At 43.8% G+C, this 22,437-nt stretch overlaps 1 protein-coding gene across 1 annotated transcript in view; it reads right to left on the reverse strand.

The window, feature by feature from the left end:
* Positions 1-2,049: 2,049 nt before the first annotated feature.
* Positions 2,050-22,437, reverse strand: part of LOC124620032 (sialin-like) — a 151,831-nt gene continuing 131,443 nt past the window's right edge. The window contains exon 8 of the mRNA XM_047146697.1: positions 2,050-2,184. Within this exon, the coding sequence (XP_047002653.1) occupies positions 2,050-2,184 (135 nt within the window). The remainder of the gene's footprint in view (positions 2,185-22,437) is intronic.

A 22,437-nucleotide genomic window follows, 5' to 3' on the forward strand; every position in this document is an offset into this window, starting at 1 on the left:
GAACTGTTTCATGTGCTAATATGTCGGTTCTAAATGTGTAATTCTATATAACCATCTAAACCACACAGTGCATGTAGGTGTTTTAGCTGTTATATTCTTGTACTTTTCATTTTGAACACCCACGAAAGTAAAGTGTTCAGATTACTTGTTTTGCGCTTGGCACCTACAACCCAGCATATTTTTATTGCGACCGTTATCGGTCTTCTAGTTACTTTTGTTGTTGTTGTTTCTTTAGTCCAGCGACTGTTTTGATGCAGCTCTCCACGTTAATCTATCCTGTGCAAGCTTCTTCATCTCCCAGTACCTACTGGAACCTACATCCTTCTGAATCCGCTTAGTCTATTCATCTCTTGGTCTCTCTCTACGGTTTTTACCCTCCACACTGCCCTCCAATACTAAATTGGTGATCCCTTGATGCCTCAGAACATGTGCTACCAACCGATCCTTTCTTCTAGTCAAGTTGTTCAAATTTCTCTTCTCCCAAATTCTATTCAATATCTCCTCATTAGTTATGTGATCTACCCATCTAATCTTCAGCATTCTTCTAAAGCACCACATTTCGCAAGCTTCTATTCTCTTCTTGTCTAAACTATTTATCGTCCACGTTTCGCTTCCATACATGACTACACTCCATACAAATACTTTCAGAAACGACTTCCTGACACTTAAATCTTTACTCGATGTTAACCAATTTATCTTCCCCAGAAACACTTTCCTTGCCATTGCCAGTCTACATTTTATATCCTCTCTACTTCGACCATCATCAGTTATTTTGCTCCCCAAATAGTAAAACTCATTTACTACTTTAAGTGTCACATTTCATAATCTAATTCCCTCAGCATCACCCTATTTAATTCGACTACATTCCATTGTCCTCGTTTTGCTTTTGTTGATGTTCATCTTATATCCTCCTTTGAAGACACTGTCCATTCCGGTCAACTGCTCTTCCAGGTCCTTTGCTGTCACTGACAGAATTACAATGTCATCGGCGATCCTCAAAGTTTTTATTTCTTCTCCGCGGATTTTAATTCCTACTCCGAATTTTTCTTTTTTTTCCTTTACTGCTTGCTCAGTACACAGATTGAATAACATTATGACACTTAATTTGGTGGTCCATTGTGTCTTGTACAAAGAGGGATGAAAACATTGAATCACAGCCTTGCCAAATGTATCTTAAACTGTAAATTAGGCTAGTAGTGTCAAAAAAATGAGCCACATGGGTTTTTTATTGTTATTGGACAATAGTTAGATGGAAAAATAACATTGTGGACCGTAAACTGAAGATCCATTTTGCCTTGCACCAAAATGGGTGCAAAGTCAATGTACAGTGGAGTTCAGGCACGAAGTGGGCGGGGGGGGGGGGGGGGGGATGTACAGAAAGAAGATGGTAGACTCCAGGGGGTACATATTTTAATAGCCTGTTAAATGCTAGGCTGTGTGTGTGTGTGTGTGTGTGTGTGTGTGTGTGTGTGTGTGTCTGCGTGCACATGCAAGCTATCTCCCCTCGCCTCTCAACCTGCCGCGGCATGTAGGCAACTGGGGCATGTGACCTCACAAATACGTACGGCATGGGCCAGAAGCCGCATTGATATGCCACTCAAGCTTATGTCTACAGGACGTTTTCTCCTTCAGATAGTTATACTATCACACCCATGTATAGCATCACTTCACAATAGGACATCCTCCAGATGTCACCTTATTTTCCATGTGCATGGCGACGCCACCTGTACACATCCCATATAATGTGGCCTCTCTGTATGTTCGAGGACTGCCATACTGACAGCGTCGAGGTGATTATAATTTCTGCGTGATCATTAGATATCACATAGTGGCTGGATGTCTTCTAATACGCTGCCACGAAGCGCTTCTCAATTCTTACCTTACTGTCCAACTGAATAATAATGGGTTCCATAGTCAATAATTGGTAAAATAAATTGCGTTACGTCAGTAATACAAACATGCGTGTACTGTGAAAATTTTATTTATAAAAAAAACGTCTGTGTACTGGGACCGCATCCAACAGAGGGAGTGCAGTGTTTGGTGCCCGTATCAAGAAGCTGTCTGTGCCTCCTTCACGTTCCAAGGCTGCATCTTAGCGGAGCCAAAGATGATAAACACGAGGCCGCTCACGAAGTACAGCCCAAACCCAATGAAGAAGATGATTCGCCACTGCTTTACGGTATTCTGCAACAAAATAAGACATACATGTGACTACATAAAATACCGAGCGAGACAGCATCAGTTTATAGGCTCGCTATACAGAATTTGATTCAACAAAAGTGGGATGCAGTTTGATATCTTCAGAGTTATGTTTCCTTAGAATGGATACAGTTACTGGTTGATTCAGTCGTGACGGACAAAGATGATTTCCCAGTCACACTTTCACATCTACATTCATACTTCGCAAGCCACAAGTACGTGGCGGAAGGTACTTCCGGTACCATTGTATCATCCCTCATTCCTGTTCCATGGAAAGAATGATAATGAATGTCAATATACCTCCTACTGAGCTCTAGTTCATCTGATATTGTTATCGCGATAGCCTTGCGATATGTATGAGGGAGGAAGTGTCACGATTCCCGGCTCTTCCTGAAACTGCCGGCCGTTGTGGCCGAGCGGTTCTAGGCGTTTCAGTCCGAAACCGCGCTGCTGCTACGGTCGCAGGTTCGAATCCTGCCTCGTGTATGGATGTGTGTGGTGTCTTTACGTTATTTAGGTTTAAGTAGTTCTAAGTCTAGGGGACAGATGACTTCAGGTGTTACGTCCCATAGTGCTCAGAGCTATTAGAACCATTTTTTTTCTTCCTGAAACTTGCGCTGCTGTTATTTCAACAGTAAACTTCTCTTTGGTGTACAATGCCTCTCCTGTGGCGTCTGCGACTAGAACTTGCTGAGTACCTCAGTAACGCTCTCGCTCCGACTGAACGATTCCAAGTGCGCTGCTCTTCGTTGGGTGTTCTGTACTTCTTCCCTAACCTAACCCAATGAAGGTCGCAGGCTCACAAGAATAACCAAGAACCGGTCGAACAAGTGTTTTGTTAGCAGTTCTTTCGCTTGTAAATTGCATTTCCTTAAGATTCTTCCAATGAACTTCAGCTTTTCATTTGCTTTTCCTGCTGTTTATGTCAATTCTGGACGACTGTGGGCTATGAGCTGTGCTGTTTAGCACATCCCTAGATGCCGTATCCTGATCTCTTGTGACCCGCAGGAAAGGGAAGCACCCCATACGACCATGCAAATTAATGTGAAGGAAATAATAATGTCACGCAAACGGAAACGCCTTACTGAAACGATAATTAACTGGGGTGGTCGAATCAAGCACAAAAATATGGGAACCACACCATGCATGTAGATGTACTGAAGCGGGGAGGGAGCATCTACCTGTAACAGAAACCAGAGCTCGCTATAACTGTTACTGCCTAAAGTCAAGCACCGGCATGCCAGTCGGTAACGAGAGAGCAGCGAGGGCTGTCGTCAGCCAATAGCACGCTGACCGACCCCTCTCCAGGACGACAATGCGACCGCAGCGGTCTTTATGCGAAGAGAACGTAAGCGCCACTCCTGACTGGCTGTGGCCCCAGTTCTACAGCAGCTTGAAGACTAACACCTGGATAGATGCGCCAAAGCTTATTACTCTCCTTGTACATTCTATGTGGCTCAAACTTGGAATTGTTATTCTTATTTTGTCTGTCGCCTTTGCTTGTGATACATCTTGTAAATACAAAGTTAAGCATTGTAATCATTTACTTTTGTAATAAAATTCATTAATGCGATTTGTCTGAATGTCGTCTAGCAATCTGACAAAGCGGGTTTCCTAGACACCCCATATTTTGATGACTAGGCAGGATTCACCATTTGACAACTAGACAGGAGTCAACATTTGGCGACGAGTATTAAGAAGAACCCAGTGCTTGGATACCACAGATTTTCTTTTGTGTTTTGCTGGCGCCTTGATTCTATTTTGTGTCTTTCGTTGCAGGGGTGTGTTTACTTGCTTTCACAGTATCTCTTACAGTGTTTTTTCTATTCAGGTGGGCGCTGCACAAATTTTCTTTGCTTCTGTTGAAACATCCCCTTAGAAAAATTTGTAAATGACAGTGCTGGAAAACCTCTACGTTATTTGGTTTTCAAACAGCTGAGCAAAACTGAACGTACTCAAACATTTCTCTCTTTACTTGTTCTGATAAACACCAAACTGACACACAATATTTTTTTTAGCGCAACGCAATCTGACTTTCAATAATCCCTACAAAAGAATGGCCCCGACAAACAATAACCTATACCTTTCATGAACCACTTAACTCACAGAAATCTTCGTTACTGAAACTACTGCAATACAGCGAGCGCCAATACTGCCAGATAAATGAAAGTTTCTAACTACTGAAGGCACTAACTACTGATAGGCATAGTTAGCAAATGAAAGATTTTGATGGAGAGCCAGCAATGTATTTACATTAATAGTGTTCAACCAATCTTACAAATTTCCGTTTTCTGACGGACACACATCCAGATCATCCGCTCTCAAAACTCTGCCATCTCTCTCCGCACATCCACCACCGCTGGCGGCTCACCTCCAACTGCACAGCGCTACGCGCTTTTCACATCCAACTGCCCAACTCTGCGCAAGCGAATATTCCAACAATGAGTCCAACCAGCCACAAACTACCCACTGCTGGTGGCTCACCTCCAACTGCACAACGCTACGCGCTTTTCACATCCAACTGCTCAACACTACACAAGCGAATATTCCAACAGTGAGTCCAACCAGCCACAGACTGCACACAGCACAGTCAGTGATTTTCATACAGAGCGCTACGTGGCGTTACCAACATAAAAACCTGAACAGCCTACTTACTGTGCTTATTTTTATAGCTTGCCTTGTCTATTCTGCTCAGGCGCCTCAGCTGCAAGCTATAGATGCAGTGCAGCTAACACAGATGTTTCAGTTTCGGACACAGCAAATTACCTCACTGATAAACACGGTACAGCAGCTACTGACAACTCAAGCTACCACTTGAACAACACGCAACACCTGTAGCTCCAAGTCCTATACTGTCTTTTCGCCAGTTTCAGGAACAAGAATGGGAATGGCTCGAATGGTTACAACAGTTTGAAGCGCACATAATTGCTCACAATGTACCAGGTACTGTGAAACTTCATTAGTTTTAGTCAACGGCAGGAAGTGCTGTGTTTCCCCCCATTCAGAAATTGTTCCCTAACGCCACTCCTAGTGAGCTTCCCTATGATCAGGTTGTAGATTTGCTAACTATTGTCGTGAGTGGGTAACAGAATTGCAGTGTATGATGATGAGGAAATGCAAATTAAAATGTGTTTGTGGTGTTTTATATTCAGATGTTATGTTGCATGATGTGATCATGTACAATGTACTTGATGTCAAACTTGTTGTTTTTGTTGTGGTCTTCAGTCCTGAGACTCGTTTGATGCCGGCCGCGGTGGCCGTGCGGTTCTGGCGCTGCAGTCCGGAACCGCGGGACTGCTACGGTCGCAGGTTCGAATCCTGCCTCGGGCATGGGTGTATGTGATGTCCTTAGGTTCGTTAGGTTTAAGTAGTTCTAAGTTCTAAGGGACTTATGACCTCAGATGTTGAGTCCCATAGTGCTCAGAGCCATTTGAACTCGTTTGATGCAGCTCTCCATGCTACTCTATCCTGTGCAAGCTTCTTCATCTCCCAGTACTTACTGCAACCTACATCCTTCTGAATCTGCTTAGTGTATTCATCTCTTGGTCTCCCTCTACGATTTTTACCTTCCAGGCTGCCCTCCAATGTTAAATTTGTACTCCCTTGATGCCTCAGAACATGTCCTACCAACCGGTCCCTTCTTCTTGTCAAGTTGTGCAACAAACTCCTCTTCTCCCCAGTTCTGTTCAATACCTCCTCATTAGTTATGTGATCTAGCCATCTAATCTTCAGCATTCTTCTGTAGCACCAAGTAGAGAAACCTCCACCATTGTGATATCTCGCAATTGTCCTGTGACATGGGTTCATGTTGCTGCTCGTAGTGTCGCCGAGGCGAAGAGCAGCGAGTGGAGTGCTTGGGGAAGGAGGATCTGATCAGCTTTCCTCGACTTCTTATTACTGTTTACTGCGTTCAACTTGGATGTCAAACTTAGAGACCAAATTTTGAAACAGTCAGATCCATCATTTCAGCACATAGTTCAAACACTAAATCAGTATGATTCAGGTGCCATGACGGCTGATAAATTTGAGCAGCTGATTTGTCAGGTCGAGTTATCCCTTGGTTACAACCAGCCCAGTAGGCAGCGACAGCATGCGCGCGCCATGCTGCATAAACAGTTCTCCACGACGCATAAACAGCTCTCTACACAGGCGAATGGAATTAATTCATGCCCTCGGTGGTATTCACAGCACAAATGCCAAGACTGCCCTTCAAGACAAGCACAGTGTTAACGCTTGTGGTTGGAAAGGACATTTACAACCTATATGTTTGCAACGGAGCAAACATAAGGATTCTGCCCACTCATATAAATCTAGTCACAAGGCCCAAGTAATCCATGCAGTGAATTCAAAGCCTGCTGCAGGCATTAGCAAAACTAGCAAACAGTTTCTTCATTACTATGCCAGTCCAACAAACGTTTTGTTCATTTGCACATTAGTGACAAACGTGTGATATTTCAGTTGCACACGTGTGCCTCTGTTACATTGTTGAATCGTAACACATTGAACTGTTAGACTCCCCTTGCCCGTCTAAAACTAGCACTCACCTGACGGCTTATAATGGACAAGACATTCCATTTCTCGGAAAATGTACTTTGCCTGCCATGTATCGCTTTGCTACAATGATGCGATTGCTAAAGAATTCCCTGAACTCTGTTCTGAACGTTTACTGAAGGCTAACAGTTTTGTTGCACATATTACTATGACAGCCAATGCTCAGCCGAAATTTTGCCGTGTCACAACTGTTCCCATTGCCTTACGGCACAAAGTGGTGGCTGAAGTTAAAGAATTGCAAGATAGCAGAGCTATTGCGCCCATGTAAGCTAGACAGTGGGCAAGTCCACTGGTTTTGCTCCCCAAACCTTCAGGTCACATTCGCCTCTGTGTTGACATTAAGCCTACAGTCAACCAACAAACTGTGATTGATACTTATCCACTGCCACGCCCAGAGGATCTCATGGACAGATTGGGCGCTGGTCGCTACTTTTCAGAAATTGATTTGTGCCACGCAGATCTTCTAATACCACTAGATGAAGAACCTCAAAAAATATGTGTTGTGAACACTCATTTGGGTTTGTTTAAATATTTGCGTTTGCCTTTTTGGCAGTGCTTCCACACCCGCCCTTTTACAACGGTATTTTGAACAGCTGACAGCCCAAGTACCGAACTGTTCAAATTATTTGGACGATATTGTCGGCAAAGTCAAAAGGAGTACGGTTAGTTTCAGCTAAACAAGAAGCAAAACAAGCTAAAGCTAAAGGAAAAGAAATAATAATAAATCAACAATAAAGCTGATAATTTATAAAATCAAACATGTTAAAACTACCAATTAAAATAATTAAAGATAATAAAATTAAAGCCAAACTAACTTCATATGAAATTGTTTGAGCAACAGAACGAAGAGAACCTAGTAAAGAATAATTTGAATTAGAAGACCAACCTCGTACATAATGAAAAACACATTGCTAATTTGCGTGCTTTGTTTTGTGTGTTATATGATGCAGGACTAAAGTGTAGACTGGAGAAGTGTGATTTTTTTAAAAACCTGAGTTGTAGTATCTTGGTAATGTCATACACAGTCAAGGTGTACATCCTCTTCAGTCACATCTGTTAGCCATCCGTGGCCTGCCTGTTCCTCGCAATGTCAGTTTTAGGGACAATGAATTATTGTATTCGGTTCAAACCGAATGCTGCACAAATAGCAGCTCCACTGTATCGTTTGAGTCGCAAGAACGTCCCCTTTGTTTGGACAGATGAGTGTCAAGAAGCTCTTCAAAAACTTAAATATGCATTGCTCAGTCATGGATGCTTGGTTCACTTTGATCCTACCAAACCGGTTGTGTTGCAGGTTGACGCTTCCTCTTACGGAATCGGTGCAGTGCTTTCATACAGATTTGGTTATAAAGACAGACCTACTGCTTTCGCATCAAAAGTGTTGTCCAAAGCTGAGTGTAACTATTCACAAGTAGAGAAAGACCATTGGCTATTGTGCATGGTGTCACCAAATTCCACCATTATTTGTATGGCAGAAAATTCTCCTTCCTAACTGATTACATCACAAGCCATTGCAATCCTTGTTTCATCCGACGAAGCCGGTTCCTGTACAAACTGCCCAAAAATTGCAATGATGGGCTTTGTTGTTGTCTTAATACCAGTACGAGATTGTGTTTCGCCCGACAGCTCAACATGGTAATGCGGACACACTTCCATGTCTTCCGATTGGCCCTGATACAGACTTTTACGCTTCTGCTGCATCTTGTCACATCGATATTCATAATTCTGAATTGCTTCAATCCTTTCCTCTGAACTATAGGAAAATTTCACACACCACGGAAGCTGATTAAGATCTGAACAGTTTGCTAAAATACATTTGCCCATTTTGGCCTCGCTCAATGCATAGCATAAAGAACTCTTTAGTGCGCCGATACTTCGCACGTCCGCATAGCCTGGCAATACAGCAAGGTGTGATTCTTGTTCAAAATGACAGTGCACAGTCACGTTTTTTGATACCCAAAGGTTTACAAAATGAAGTGTTGCAGTTACTTCACCAAGGACACTGGGGGATTGTTCATACGAAACATCTAGCATGTCGACACTGTACTTGGCAGGGTATGGACAACCAAATAGAACAGATGACGTCATAGTGTCACGCATGTGCCGAAAATCACTCTGCTCTGCTACAAAAAGTCTCTGCTTGGCATAAATCGCAATCAAAAATGGTTCAAATGGCTCTGAGCACTATGGGACTCAACTGCTGAGGTCATAAGTCCCCTAGAACTTAGAACTACTTAAACCTAACTAAGCTAAGGACATCACACACATCCATGCCCAAGGCAGGATTCGAACCTGCGACCGTAGCGGTCGCGCGGTTCCAGACTGTAGCGCCTATAACCGCTCGGCCATTCCGGCCGGCAAATCGCAATCACCATGGCAACATGTGGACATAAACTTTGCGGGATCTTTTTGGAACACTTGTTGGTTGGCTGTGGTAGACGCTTATAGCAAGTTTCCTTTTGCTGTGCCAATGAACTCGAGAACGTCATGTAGCACAGTTCAGGTGCTGTCCTCTATTTTTTGCCTCGGAGGTTTGCCTGAAGTCATAGTGTCGGACAACGGCCCTCAGTTCACGTCAAATGAATTTGAAACATTCTGTGAATGCAATGGCATACAGCATCTAACTAGAGCATCGTTCCATCCAGAGTCATACGGCGAAGCGGAATGTTTTGTCCGAGCCTTCAAGCAGCAGATGGCCAAACTTCGCACTGCACACATCAGGGAGCAAGCATTGGATCTGTTTCTCGCCTTTCTCGCCTCCTGTCGATCGCATCCGCGAGATGGACCATCGCTGGCGGAATTGCTTCACGGCCACCCTGTAGGGTCGCAAGTTGTTGCGAGCAAACGCTTGTTTTTGGATAGCTTGCTGCATGTAACTTCAGGGGCTGACATCTAGCGGCCTACCCGGGAGACACACGTGCACCTGGCAGTGCCTGCCGTGGGAAAGCTATTCAATCTCTCTTACTGAACGCTTACATTCACCACCTATAAGAACCTAAATAAACGATATTAAATATTATTCAATCATTTTCCAAATCGGTACACTACCTTTTGTTATTCAGGAGAAAATGGTATAAAAATTTCAGCATTGTAACTATCATAGTTTTGGAGACACTTAAGGAATTAAATTTAGTTAGGACCTATAGTAGTTTATCTTTTGGTATCATTTAAAAAACATAAACAGAACTCTCAGTGTGCATAATTAATTAATTGAGATTTTAATATTAAAACTTTGATCATTTATCGTTTTCATAATATAAAAATCAGACAAAATTATTATTTGTGTCTAATATTGTTGTGGGAGTAAATGTGAGTAAATGACGTGGGACATTCGTCAAATTTTAATGTTGCATTATATACCTTCTTAAGTAACTTGCAAGAGTTACACAATACTGTCGTGGGAAAATGATCCTAGGGGATTTACCCACTTTGCTGATGACGTAAGTCTAGGTGTGATTGCCATTGTAACAGAGCAGCCAGAAAGCCGGTTGGAGGAAAATCTGTACCTAAAGAATATTTCCATAATTATTGTCTTTTCGTTTTCGTTTATTAAACATTACTTTAATATTTGTATGTCAGATTGACGCAAATGCATCTGTGTGTAAGGATTGGTGCAGGCCAGTTTTGGTGCGAGCATGATCATGAGCGAGCATTCTGATTGGCAGCGAGTATGGTCAGCCAATCAGAATTGAGACATTTCCTGTTCGTTACCTGATAGCTATACTGGGAGTGAGGCTGGAAGAAGGGAGTCGCTCGCTAGCTTTGAATGTGGACGGCCATGTTACTACTGCCAGTGTGTAAGATGAAGAATTAGTTGGTGTTTGAGTTATTGGTGTGCTAAGTCGATAGCAGTTGTTGTTGAGGACTGCTTGGCAAAATTTAAGAGAATTTGACTAAATCTGTTGGACAGATATTTGCGTGTGAAATGTTGGCCTTCATAGTATCCGTGTGGCATGTTTCAGTATTCAACCACTGAGCATTTTTTGGCGAGCAGTATCTTTTTTACAAATCCACAAGAAGGACCAAATTTAATAATTCATATTAGTAATGATATTAATGCCTGTGAAAACGTTGTTTAGTTGGGATTGGCTTTGGACAGATTTCTGGCTGCTGTGCGTGTGAAATGTGTGTATGAGTTGTGAACTGGAAAGAAATAGCCAATAGTTTAAATGTGGACTGAATAATTCCTTTTCTTTGGCTGTCAAGGACAAAATAAACATTTTTGTGTGGAAATTTCAGACATTATTTTACAGAAGTGAATCCATTATCTTACTGCCCGATAAAATTTTTAATACTGTATTTCTACAGAAATTTCTTTCATAACTAGAGTTGCACAGCCTCAGTAATTATAGATATTAGGTGGTGTTTTTCATCAATGCTGCTATCACATCATCTTGTAAGTACCTACGTTGCCGAGTGAAGGGACATTGAGCAGACGCCGTTCTGAGGTAGGTGAATTTTAATTTGCAGCTTGCTTCACTCAGTGCTAGCGAACTTTTTAAAACCCCGCCACGCCGCAACCCCATTGGACACTGCTCCACCTGCTCCACCCTCCTCAGCATCCGGCGCTGAAGGAAGGTCGCAAATATCGCTTCGCGCCGCATGATATTGTGTTTCACACGGTGGTCGCCAGGCGAGATCCTTCGTCGGCTTGGAGCATGCAGGTATCTCATTTCAGGCCCAGACAGATTGCAGCGCCGACATCACAATCAAATTCGCCACTGTCATGAACACGGTGATTCTTCTGTATCTCTTCCTCCAAATTCACGGATCACGAGGACAGCGCGGCCACAGCTGCCTCCAGAGGGTGTCATCACGACACCGCGGGACGACCCCATGGAGACGGAGCCTTCACCTCCTCCACCTCCTCTCGTCCTATCAATGGAGCTGGACCCGCCCATGCTGCAGAAGCCAACGTGTTCTACATCTGGTTATGGGCCTCAGGAGGTGGACGCGTACCCTTCTGGTCGTTTTCAGGCGGGACGATTCCGCCAGAGCGAAGGCTGGATGGTGGGGTACGAGTGGAGGTCTGCCGTCCCCTGCAGCCGCAGCTTCGAGTCCGTCGCAGCATCCACGCTCCTGCCCCCACTGCTGTTTTTGTGTTGCCTTTACGATGATGGTCCGTCGCTTTTTTTTTGGGGGGGGGGGGGGGAGGGAGGGTAGGTAATATTACGCCAATTGCACGCTGATCGACCGCTTTCCAGATCGACAACGCGACAGCAGCGGCCTCTATGCAAAAAGAAGATAAGCGCTGTGCCCGACTGGTTGCGGCCCCAGTTCTACAGCAGCTTGAACAATAGCAACTAGATAGAAGCGTCAAAGCTCATTACTTTCCTTGTACATCCTACGTAGCTCAAACTTGGATTTGTTACACTGAAGAGATTCCTTATTTTGTCTGTCGCTCTTTTCTTTCAACACATCTGTGTAAATACAAAGTTAAGTATTGTAATCATTTACTTTTGTAATAAAATTCTTTAATACGATTTGTCTGAATGTTGTCTAGCGATCTGAGAAAGCAGGTTTCCTAAACACCCCATATTTTGACGACTAGGCAGGATTCACCAATAACAGTCACAAAAACTAGTGGTCACTGTAACAGTCAGGTGTCAGCGCATGAATTACATGCTGATAAAACTGAATGAACATTTAATAGCTGGACAATGACTGTAAGTGTAAAATGTAACCTTGCCATCGGTGGGTGGGCACGTTAAAAGCATAGTTTTGAGAATATTTCGCAGTTACGACCAATGACTGGAAGAACAGTTAGTTGCTTACAGAAAGAACAGGGAAAAGTAATTACTAACAACAGAAAGGTCACCAGACTACAGAATGAGACCAACTAGCTGGCTGCCTTAAAACAGTACAGCTGGCTCCTGAAAGGGGTTAACTAACGTCTGCCGATATTTTTGCTTTATATTATATTTTTTTCGCAAGTTCTGGTAAATATTAGGATTTGTTCATTTCAAATTGTAGTAGAACGTACTTTTACTTTTACTGTGTGAAGGAGTCTTACTACTTTTTGAGCTCGCATCACGTCCACCCATTCTCTTTGACTGTGTCAAGGAAGTATATGTGGCACAAACGAGAAGTCTGATTTCACTGGGGAGTGGCGGTGTGAATGGAATAACAAGATTCCCGATGTGAAGAAACAGCACACCAGTTGTGTTAAAAAACAATTTTTAATGCAACTAGTGTGCTATTTCTACAAATCGGTATTCTTTAAAAAGAGTTCCTGAACATAATGAACAAACATCTATGTGAGAAGACTGGTCCTTGCGGCCGGCAGAGTTGTGTGAGTGGAAATGCTGACGTAGTCGGCGAACAGCGCTACCAACGCAAACTGCAACGTTTAACTTCACCACGCAATCTTGACACTATAAATGCTACGTAGGTGGCGTTTGGAGAAGTGAAAAAACAGACAAGTCGACATGAAGCATTCCGAACAAATCCGATATGTGACGAAACAGACCGTCGGACGCATCACACGCATTTTATTGCGCCACTTACATGCAGGTACCATTGTCAGCAAAGTGGTTATCGCCAAGCACGAACGTGAATCGTTTTCCTTTCAGTTGTTGCTCTTAGGGAGATAAGCAGGCTGCTAGCTTGTTGTCGCACAGAATATCAAATAATAAATCAATACTTAAATATACAGCTCTAAATCCGGCCGTATATTTACACTGTGCAGCCAATATTTTTATTGGCTGTTACGTCGATATATTTCCGTCAATATATAGATACAGGGTTATTACAAATGATTGAAGCGATTTCACATCTCTACAATAACTTTATTATTTGAGATATTTTCACAATGCTTTGCACACACATACAAAAACTCAAAAAGTTTTTTTAGGCATTCACAAATGTTCGATATGTGCCCCTTTAGTAATTCGGCAGACATCAAGCCGATAATCTAGTTCCTCCCACACTCGGCGCAGCATGTCCCCATCGATGAGTTCGAAAGCATCGTTGATGTGAGCTCGCAGTTCTGGCACGTTTCTTGGTAGAAGAAGTTTAAACACCGAATCTTTCACATAACCCCACAGAAAGTAATCGCATGGGGTTAAGTCGGGAGAGCGTGGAGGCCATGACATGAATTGTTGATCATGATCTCCACCAAGACCGATCCATCGGTTTTCCAATCTCCTGTTTAAGAAATGCTTCTGCTTTAACCTTTTCCGTAAGATTTTCCAAACCGTCGGCTGTGGTACGTTTAGCTCCCTGCTTGCTTTATTCGTCGACTTCCGCGGCTACGCGTGAAACTTGCCCGCACGCGTTCAACCGTTTCTTCGCTCACTGCAGGCCGACCCGTTGATTTCCCCTTACAGAGCCGTCCAGAAGCTTTAAACTGCGCATACCATCGCCGAATGGAGTTAGCAGTTGGTGGTTCTTTGTTGAACTTCGTCCTGATGTGTCGTTGCACTGTTATGACTGACTGATGTGAGTGCATTTCAAGCACGACGTACGCTTTCTCGGCTCCTGTCGCCATTTTGTCTCACTGCGCTCTCGAGCGCTCTGGCGGCAGTAACGTGAAGTGCGGCTTCAGCCGAACAAAACTTTATGAGTTTTTCTACGTATCTGTAGTGTGTTGTGACCATATGTCAATGAATGGAGCTACAGTGAATTTATGAAATCGCTTCAATCATTTGTAATAGCCCTGTACATTGATATATCGAGGACCGGTAAATGATATTCCTTTAAATATCGATGTATTCGACTACCGATATTTTTTAAAATATCAACAGTCCTAGTTGCTTCCGCGTCAGTCTTTGCAACGTTGGGCCAGCTTATCAAACTCACCTGACGTGAGTGCAGGAGGCAGCGGTGGTTCTGGCTGGCCACTCAGCCATCTGTACTCACAACGGAAACTCCCCATCGCACTCGCCTTAGATTAAGTGGTAAAATGGCCAAGCGAATAGCCTGTCAGAAACTGAACGCAGATGAAGCAGGAAAACAAGAAGAAGCTGTACTGAACTGTGAAAAAAGAAGCAAAATAGAAACAGTGAAAGGTCCAAGCTGAAGATGTTCAACATTGAGCGAATTGCAAGAACCATGCCGTCGTGGGTATGTGGTCACGCTATTGGACGGCAAAGCGGAGATCCGTGTTCAAATCTCTGTTGTGCCTTTTTTTTCACAAATTTTATGCACTGTCCCTTCCGGTCACTGACGTGTCTGTTCTCCTTCTGTAGTCTTGGCAATTCTCATAATATACAGTGCTTACAGGATAAGAGTCATATGGCAAGAATATATTTGAGACCTGGTAGTCAGGGAAGGCAGGATTCGGTTACGATTGTGGACGGGGCCGTAAGCAGTTACTATTGGTTGCATTTTACAGCTACACACAATTTATTTTAAACCAGTAATTCCAGTCTCAACAATAAATTAAAAATACCACACATTATTAATGAAGGAATAAACAGCTGTGTAAATAATAGTGTTTTCAGTGAGTTACAATTTAGCAAATCACCATTAAATATAGATACAGCAGGTAATGTTTTAAAAGCAAGTCACTGTGATCTGGCCAGAAGGCCTTGCACGCCAGGAACTGCAATAGATTAAGAATTGTTCAAAACTCGCTGTAACTTACAAATTACAGGTGTTGAAATATTAAAGGCAAGTGGGCACGAACACAGTAGAAGGCGTGAAACGCCAGGAATGGCAGTAAATAAGGTTTTAAGACTTACTGCTAAAATACAAATACCAAATTAGAATTTTAAGGAAAATGACCACAATCTCGGCTGAAGGCCTTACACGCCAGGAACGGCAATAACACAAAAAATTTAGAAACCTGCTGTAAAACAGCAAATACAATAGCAAAGGTTAATTAAAAAACAAGCAAGTGGTCACCAAATGGGTGAAATAAGACGATGGTAAACTTTGTAACACAACCCTTAACATCCACTGATCACTACACAGCTAGATTTATTACAGAAGGCGACAAGAACTATGAACTAGACATATATAACCTTTAATGTAGGCGTTACAAGGTATTGTAACAAATAATACAATAATAAAACACAAGGACCAGTACATAAGTTCCTTAAAGGCTACTGAGGCAGATTATACCCGCAGAAGGCATGGGCTGAAGGAGCGTTACACTGAACTACTGGCCATCAGACCTCCTTTTAGAGCACACGTCTTACAAGAACCAAGGGGCCATAGACAGTGCTCCAGCAATCGACCTCTGAGAAGGTCCGGCAACAAACACTTTCGCGAGGGATGAGATAGGCAGCCAAGCGTTGTATTCACTTCACAAGGTGGTAACTCGGACTAGTGGCAGTCAAACGAATGACTAATGATTATCTTGCTGAAGCTACCTGACATCCGGTAAACCAAATGCAACGATGGAAGAATACGCCAAAGCCGGAACCGGCGGTCTGGACTACGTCCCCAGAATACGGTGTTTAGAGCGCCCGGAACGAGAAGGGAACCACTACCACCGGAGTAGAAGAACCACCAACCGGCCTACAATCAAGAAAACTGTCAAAACTACACGTCTTACCGGACAGCAGCGGCAAGACGAGGGAACGTACACTGCCATTACATACACTAACCCCCAGGGCAGGTAAATGGGACGTTAGCGGCCACCAGGCAAGAAAAATTACCGCTGGTTGAACTTAACAAATTGTAACAAGTTGAACGCAGTAAATAGTAATAGGAAGTCAAGGAAAGCTAATGAGATCCGCCTTCCCCAAGCACTCCACTCGCTACTCTTCGCCTTGGCAACACTTCGAGCAGCAACACGAACCCAAGTCACTGGAGAATCGCGAGATATCACAATTTTGGAAGTTTCTCTTCTTGCATTGAAATGCACTCATTTTAAAGCTTGCTGGTTCCGGTTTACGACGAGGTCGTGCACCCTCATGACCACAGGCCTTCCATCCGCCAGTCCATGCGTGCCGCCAGCGGTCCCGGCGTGTTCTGGCACTGTGCGGACCTGGCTCCTCATGAGTCCCCAACCGAACTGGCCCACTCACACCGCCCGGAGAAACGACGACGTCGCCCCAATGATAGGGCAACTGTTGCTACATACCGATAACCGGCGCTGCTGCCACTAGCGGACAGGCAACGCTTGAGAAACCGAATGGCGCCAGTCAACACCAGAAGAAGACAAAAAACCGCAACCATGCCAACTAAACGATACCGTCTGGCCTCCAACAGAGAGCGGAAACCGACGAACAGCACCAACGCGAGCCGCAGCACGGCTCAATATTACCGTTGCAAGTAAATGTCATGAACAGTGAGAGCAGGCGAAATGTCTCATAGACCTCTCACAGAAACGAAAACAACAAATAAACTGGTGCGAAGTATATTACAGAGAAGGAGTTCAAGAGTCAAAACTTCCAAAACGGAGCGCAAGAGGCATGACATGTGGCACTTGTGTAGAACAAATGCGAGGTACGTACATCTGGAGGTCCCTTCGCTACACGCCATTGTTGCTAACGAATGTTACACCACGATACAGACACAGACCTGAATACAGCGAACAGACGCGTTAATGATCGGACGGACAGTTCATAATGTTGTGGAAAAAAAGTGGTGCATGAGGGAGATTGGAACCCAGATCTCTGCCTCCGCAGTCCAACAATGTGACCACATGACCAAGGCGCCACGGTTTTTGTACGCCGCTCGATATTGTACATATTGATCTTGGGCTGTTCACTATTTCTATGCCCGCATCTCGTGGTCGTGCGGTAGCGTTCTCGCTTCGCACGCCCGGGTTCCCGGGTTCGATTCCCGGCGGGGTCAGGGATTTTCTCTGCCTCGTGATGGCTGGGTGTTCTGTGCTGTCCTTAGGTTAGTTAGGTTTAAGTAGTTCTAAGTTCTAGGGGACTGATGACTATATAGATGTTAAGTTCCATAGTGCTCAGAGCCATTTTTGCACTATTTCTATTTTGCTTCTTTTTCCCAAAGTTCAGTACAGCTTCTTCCTGTTTTCATGCTTGATCTGAATTCAGTTTTTTATGGGCTATCCACTGTGCCATCTTATCACTAAACCTAAGAGGGTTCAAAAATGGCTCTGAGCACTATGGGACTCAACTGCTGTGGTCATAAGTCCCCTAGAACTTAGAACTACTTAAACCTAACTAACCTAAGGACAGCACACAACACCCAGCCATCACGAGGCAGAGAAAATCCCTGACCCCGCCGGGAATCGAACCCGGGAACCCGGGCGTGGGAAGCGAGATCGCTACCGCACGACCACGAGATGCGGGCAAACCTAAGAGGGGGCGATAGGAAATTTCGCTTGTCAGTAGTCAAGTGAAGACATCATTCTGTATGACAGCAAAGCTCGACTGATCAGTCGCCCGATTACAAGTCCTTTCTCCATGACCTCCCGGTGCAAGAATTCACTCCTCCATGTCCTATGCAAATGTACTCTATCTTAATCCTCCGAGAATTGGCTGTTTCTGTCAAAGCAGGAATGTAACCAGACACCGGAAGCAGATATTGCGTGTTCTGTCAAGTAACATTTTGGTAATATAGTTAAATAAACTTCTACTCCTCCAGATTTAGGTATTATTAACCAACAGCGTTGTTGCGTGAGGAAGAATCCAGGAGGCTTCTGCTACTCTACAATACGATTCTGAAGCTGACAAATAAGGGAGCTCCCTCGTAGGCACGCATGCAGAAGCGCGACCCCTATGGAAAATAATGCAATGAACCAATCGAAACGCATGTTTCAGAAATTTAAACAGAATGTTATTCCGTAGCTTGGCCGCTGAAGCAACGAAACTTCTCACACTGCCCTGTAAAGAGCGAAGCCTGACTAGCTTTTGTATCTTTCTAACGGGATTCTTCGAACAACGCTGTATTTTTCTCTGGCAGATACAGTAGCTGTTCCCAAGAGGCACCTTGAGTGCGTAGGATGGAGGGACACGAGTTCTGTGTCGGCTACCTGAGGCTGAAACTCAGCTCTGAACTAACGAGTTTACGTCCCTCTTAAGAAAACTCTTATCTTTTGACAGCCAGCTCGTAGACTCCCAATTATGAAGTCCCGTAAGTATTAAAAGAGGAGTGAAATGAAGGCAATAAACAGGACAGTCACTGTGGGTACTGTATATGGTCTGCAATTAGGAAGCAGCGCAAAAGAATGACTACATTGATCGTGGAGCTGAGCATATAATATTCTAAAATACGTGCTGCGTGACAGTTTAAGACAGAACCTGTCACGTAACGTGATCCATATTACGGATCCAAGGCATTTTACGGCAGTTACCCTGTGCAGTGATTTGTCACCAGTAGCATAATCGAACAATCCTATTTATGCGTAATAGGTTACACATGTTTACGTTCAGTAAAATTACCGCCCCCTGCACCAGCTGTCGATCCCTTACGGGTCTTCCCGCATTTCGCTACAATATTCTTGCGCTGCAACCTGTCTAAAAACAACTGTATCGTCCACGAATAGCTTACAACGTTATCCTCTAGGTAATTAGTACGTATTTTAAAGGGAAACGATCCTTTCAAGCGCTCTCTGGGTGCTCTTTCAGTCGCTTTTGCATCTGTCGATTTTGACTCCTTAAGAGTGACATGTTGGGTTCTGTCTGCAAGGAAGCCGTGAATTCAATCACAAAATCTCGTCCCATACCTACTATGGTCGTAGTTTGTTCGCCAAACCACGCTGCGAAACTGTACCGAATGTCTGTATCGAATGATTTGCGGAAGTCAGTGAACGAGCATCAACATGGACGCTCTGGATGTCATGGACGAACAGGTCGAGCTGAATTTCGCAAGATCTCTGGTTTGAAGAATTCGTATTTTTCTTTACAGAGGGGATTTTATACCTGACAACTGTGTCAATGGAATTCATGAAAGCTAAAGACTAACAGACACGGCATAGCAACCTGCAAGATTTCATCGGTATCACTTCTGAGCGGCCATTAATTCAGAGAACAATATTTTGATCAGGCGTCGACACGGCTCATGATAGAAGAGAACACACCTCTGTAGCCCAAACTAATGAGAACACTGCTGCGGTGCAGCTCGACTCCAAGGAGTCAGTTAGGCTGAAGGCACAGTGTTAAGTCACTGGATTCGCATTGGACAGGGCACCCACTGAAATTCCCGTCCGACCATCCAGATATAAGGTTACTGTGGTTCTCTAAATCGCTAAAGGCAAATAAAGAGATGAGTTCTTTGGAAAGATCACATCTGATTTCCTTCTCAAACCCGATTTTGTGCTCCTTCTTTAATGACGTATACCATTCGTTCAATATGTTTCTTATTTTATCTAAATATTTATAAAAGTGATCGTATATATAGGCAGAACCTAAATCACTGGGTCGCTTTCAACCAAACTTGATATATACGTACTATCTGTAATAACCGCTCTAAGGGCAACAAACACCTACCACCCATGGAAGTGTGGTGGGGATGAAAAGGGATAGAAAAACATGTCTCAGAAACGTCTGGAGGAATCTCAACCAAATTTCCTATGTACATTACTCGTTACTTGTATAAAAATACTGAGGTTGTAATGTATCCCTATCTACAATATGCCAGTGCCATGTAAAAATATTCGATAACGACTGAAATTAATAGTGTAGCCGTAGTTTTCCCCATACACGGTGCAAATGTTTCTGGTTGCCTCTGCTGCTGCCACCCCTCTATTGAACTCAAACGGAAGATTATGTCCGAAATGTTCCGATTTTTCCGCTTGTCACTTTATTTTCTAGCGTCCACAGCTCCACTCACTACCTTCAAATGACGCAACGACAATGTGTGAACTGAAATAGCAATACCGAACTACAAATAAAAATGGCAATCGATAAAGAAACTCATAGCAAGAAGAATACCAACAAGCAAAATAAAAACACTATGAACTTATGCAAGAACCTAATATATTGTGAATAGTAGTGGTACTGAGCACTCCATTACGAGACTGCCAAAGATACCTTTTTGTCGAAAGATTTCCCGCGGTTGAGAGAGACAAGCTGTTTGCTGGAAGCTCTCCAAAATCAAAACACAGTGCTGGCCCGACATTCCGCACGCTGTTATTTTGTTCATCAGGTGACAGTGTGGATCTGCGTCAAACGCCTAGCAGAAGTCAGGGAATGTGGCAGCCACCTGGGGCTCCAGTGTGTACTGCCTTCTGGGTCTCGTAGACGATCGCAGCAAGCTGGGTTTCACATGATGACATAGTGTGCAATACGTGGTGATTCCTGCAGATGACATATTCTCTCTCCAAAATGGTCGCAATACGAGAGTATAAAACGTGTTCCAGAATTCTACAACAGAATGACGCAAGCGATAGAAGCCTGTATCTGTGCCCATCTGTTGGACGCCGCTTCTTGCGAACGGGATCGGCCTGCGTTGTTGTTTCGTAGACAGCTGCTGCGCTAAGGGCCCTGTACGCCGTTTGAGCAGACAGTGTTTGTAACGGCCGCCTCCACATCTGGGGCCCTTTTCCCTATCGTTCACACCGATCGGTGTAGTAGGTTTGTCTCGATAGTGACGTCATTTTCAGTTCTTTATCGAAATATCCTATTCAGTAAGCTTCTGAGACTTGTTACCGAACGGTCCTCTCACCGATTTTACGACAATTGTACCGAGAGGGTTTGGATTTCGGTGTGGCCCTGTCGATCGGTGAGCTGTGGTTTATGTACACCTATAATTTGTTATTTTAAACATTGAAAGGTGGCTACACTGAGTCACAGCGCCAGAGATTGCGCCAAAGAGTATTATTCAGCCGCCTCCACTGGCCGTGCTTGTCGAGAAGTCGTCGTGGAGAGTGCTTATTGAGAAGTGGGCAGTAGGAGTTCTGATGTAGCCGTGACGAGTTGTGAGCACGTTGTATGCAGTTGTTCTGATGGGCTAGACAGCCGATGCTGTTCGATTGCGGATGTTGTAATGATCAGAGTGTATTTTTCGTCAATATGTATGATTTGGGTACTCTACGGCGTCGTAAAATTAAATCAATTTTCATTTCACTTTTTCACCCTCTATCTAACGCTTCAGAGAGATGGATGAAGGAAATCAATTAGCCGTGTCGTCTTTATTGTCATCAGAATCATAGAACGTGGGATCAGTATCTTCATATTTTTCAAAACATTCTGAATGAACTCCCTAATGAATCAACTTCTTTACCGCCTGTACTGATAGTAAAAAATAGAGCACCGACAAATCGCATTTCTGAAATAGTTCCTGTTCCGCCTACACGGAAACTGCGGCATTCTGAAGTTGTCAACCTGGCTCTACAAAATATTGCATCTGCGGCTGCTAGAAGAGAGAAATCAGCTAAACGTCCTGGTCGTTTAAAAACTTTGTCAGTTGGTCAAAAGGTGTTAATTAAGTCTCACCGTTTGTCTCACAAAGGAAAAGGCTTGTGTCGCAAATTTTTTCTGCTTTATAACGGTCCATATAGAGTTCGCAAAATTATTCATGATAACACTGTTGAAGTAGAAACTCTTAAATCTCGACGCTCTAAGGGAATACATCATATATCGAACGTTAAAATTTTTGTGGAATGACATACTTTCAAGAAACCAACAGTTATACGTAAACATGCAGAGAATACAAGGATACCGCGCTGTGTTTTGGCGGCGGCACATACTCAAAGCAACAGTCAAGTCTGCGCGCCGCACAAGGCAGTCGTTGACCGCAAACAATTACTTCCTACGTCACGCGCCTATAGCTGAACGAGCGCTCAGTGTGAATGCGCTGACGGCCGTAAACAAATACACA

This window comes from Schistocerca americana, chromosome 6 (assembly GCF_021461395.2).
Source record: "Schistocerca americana isolate TAMUIC-IGC-003095 chromosome 6, iqSchAmer2.1, whole genome shotgun sequence".
NCBI classification, from domain to species: Eukaryota; Metazoa; Arthropoda; class Insecta; order Orthoptera; family Acrididae; genus Schistocerca; species Schistocerca americana.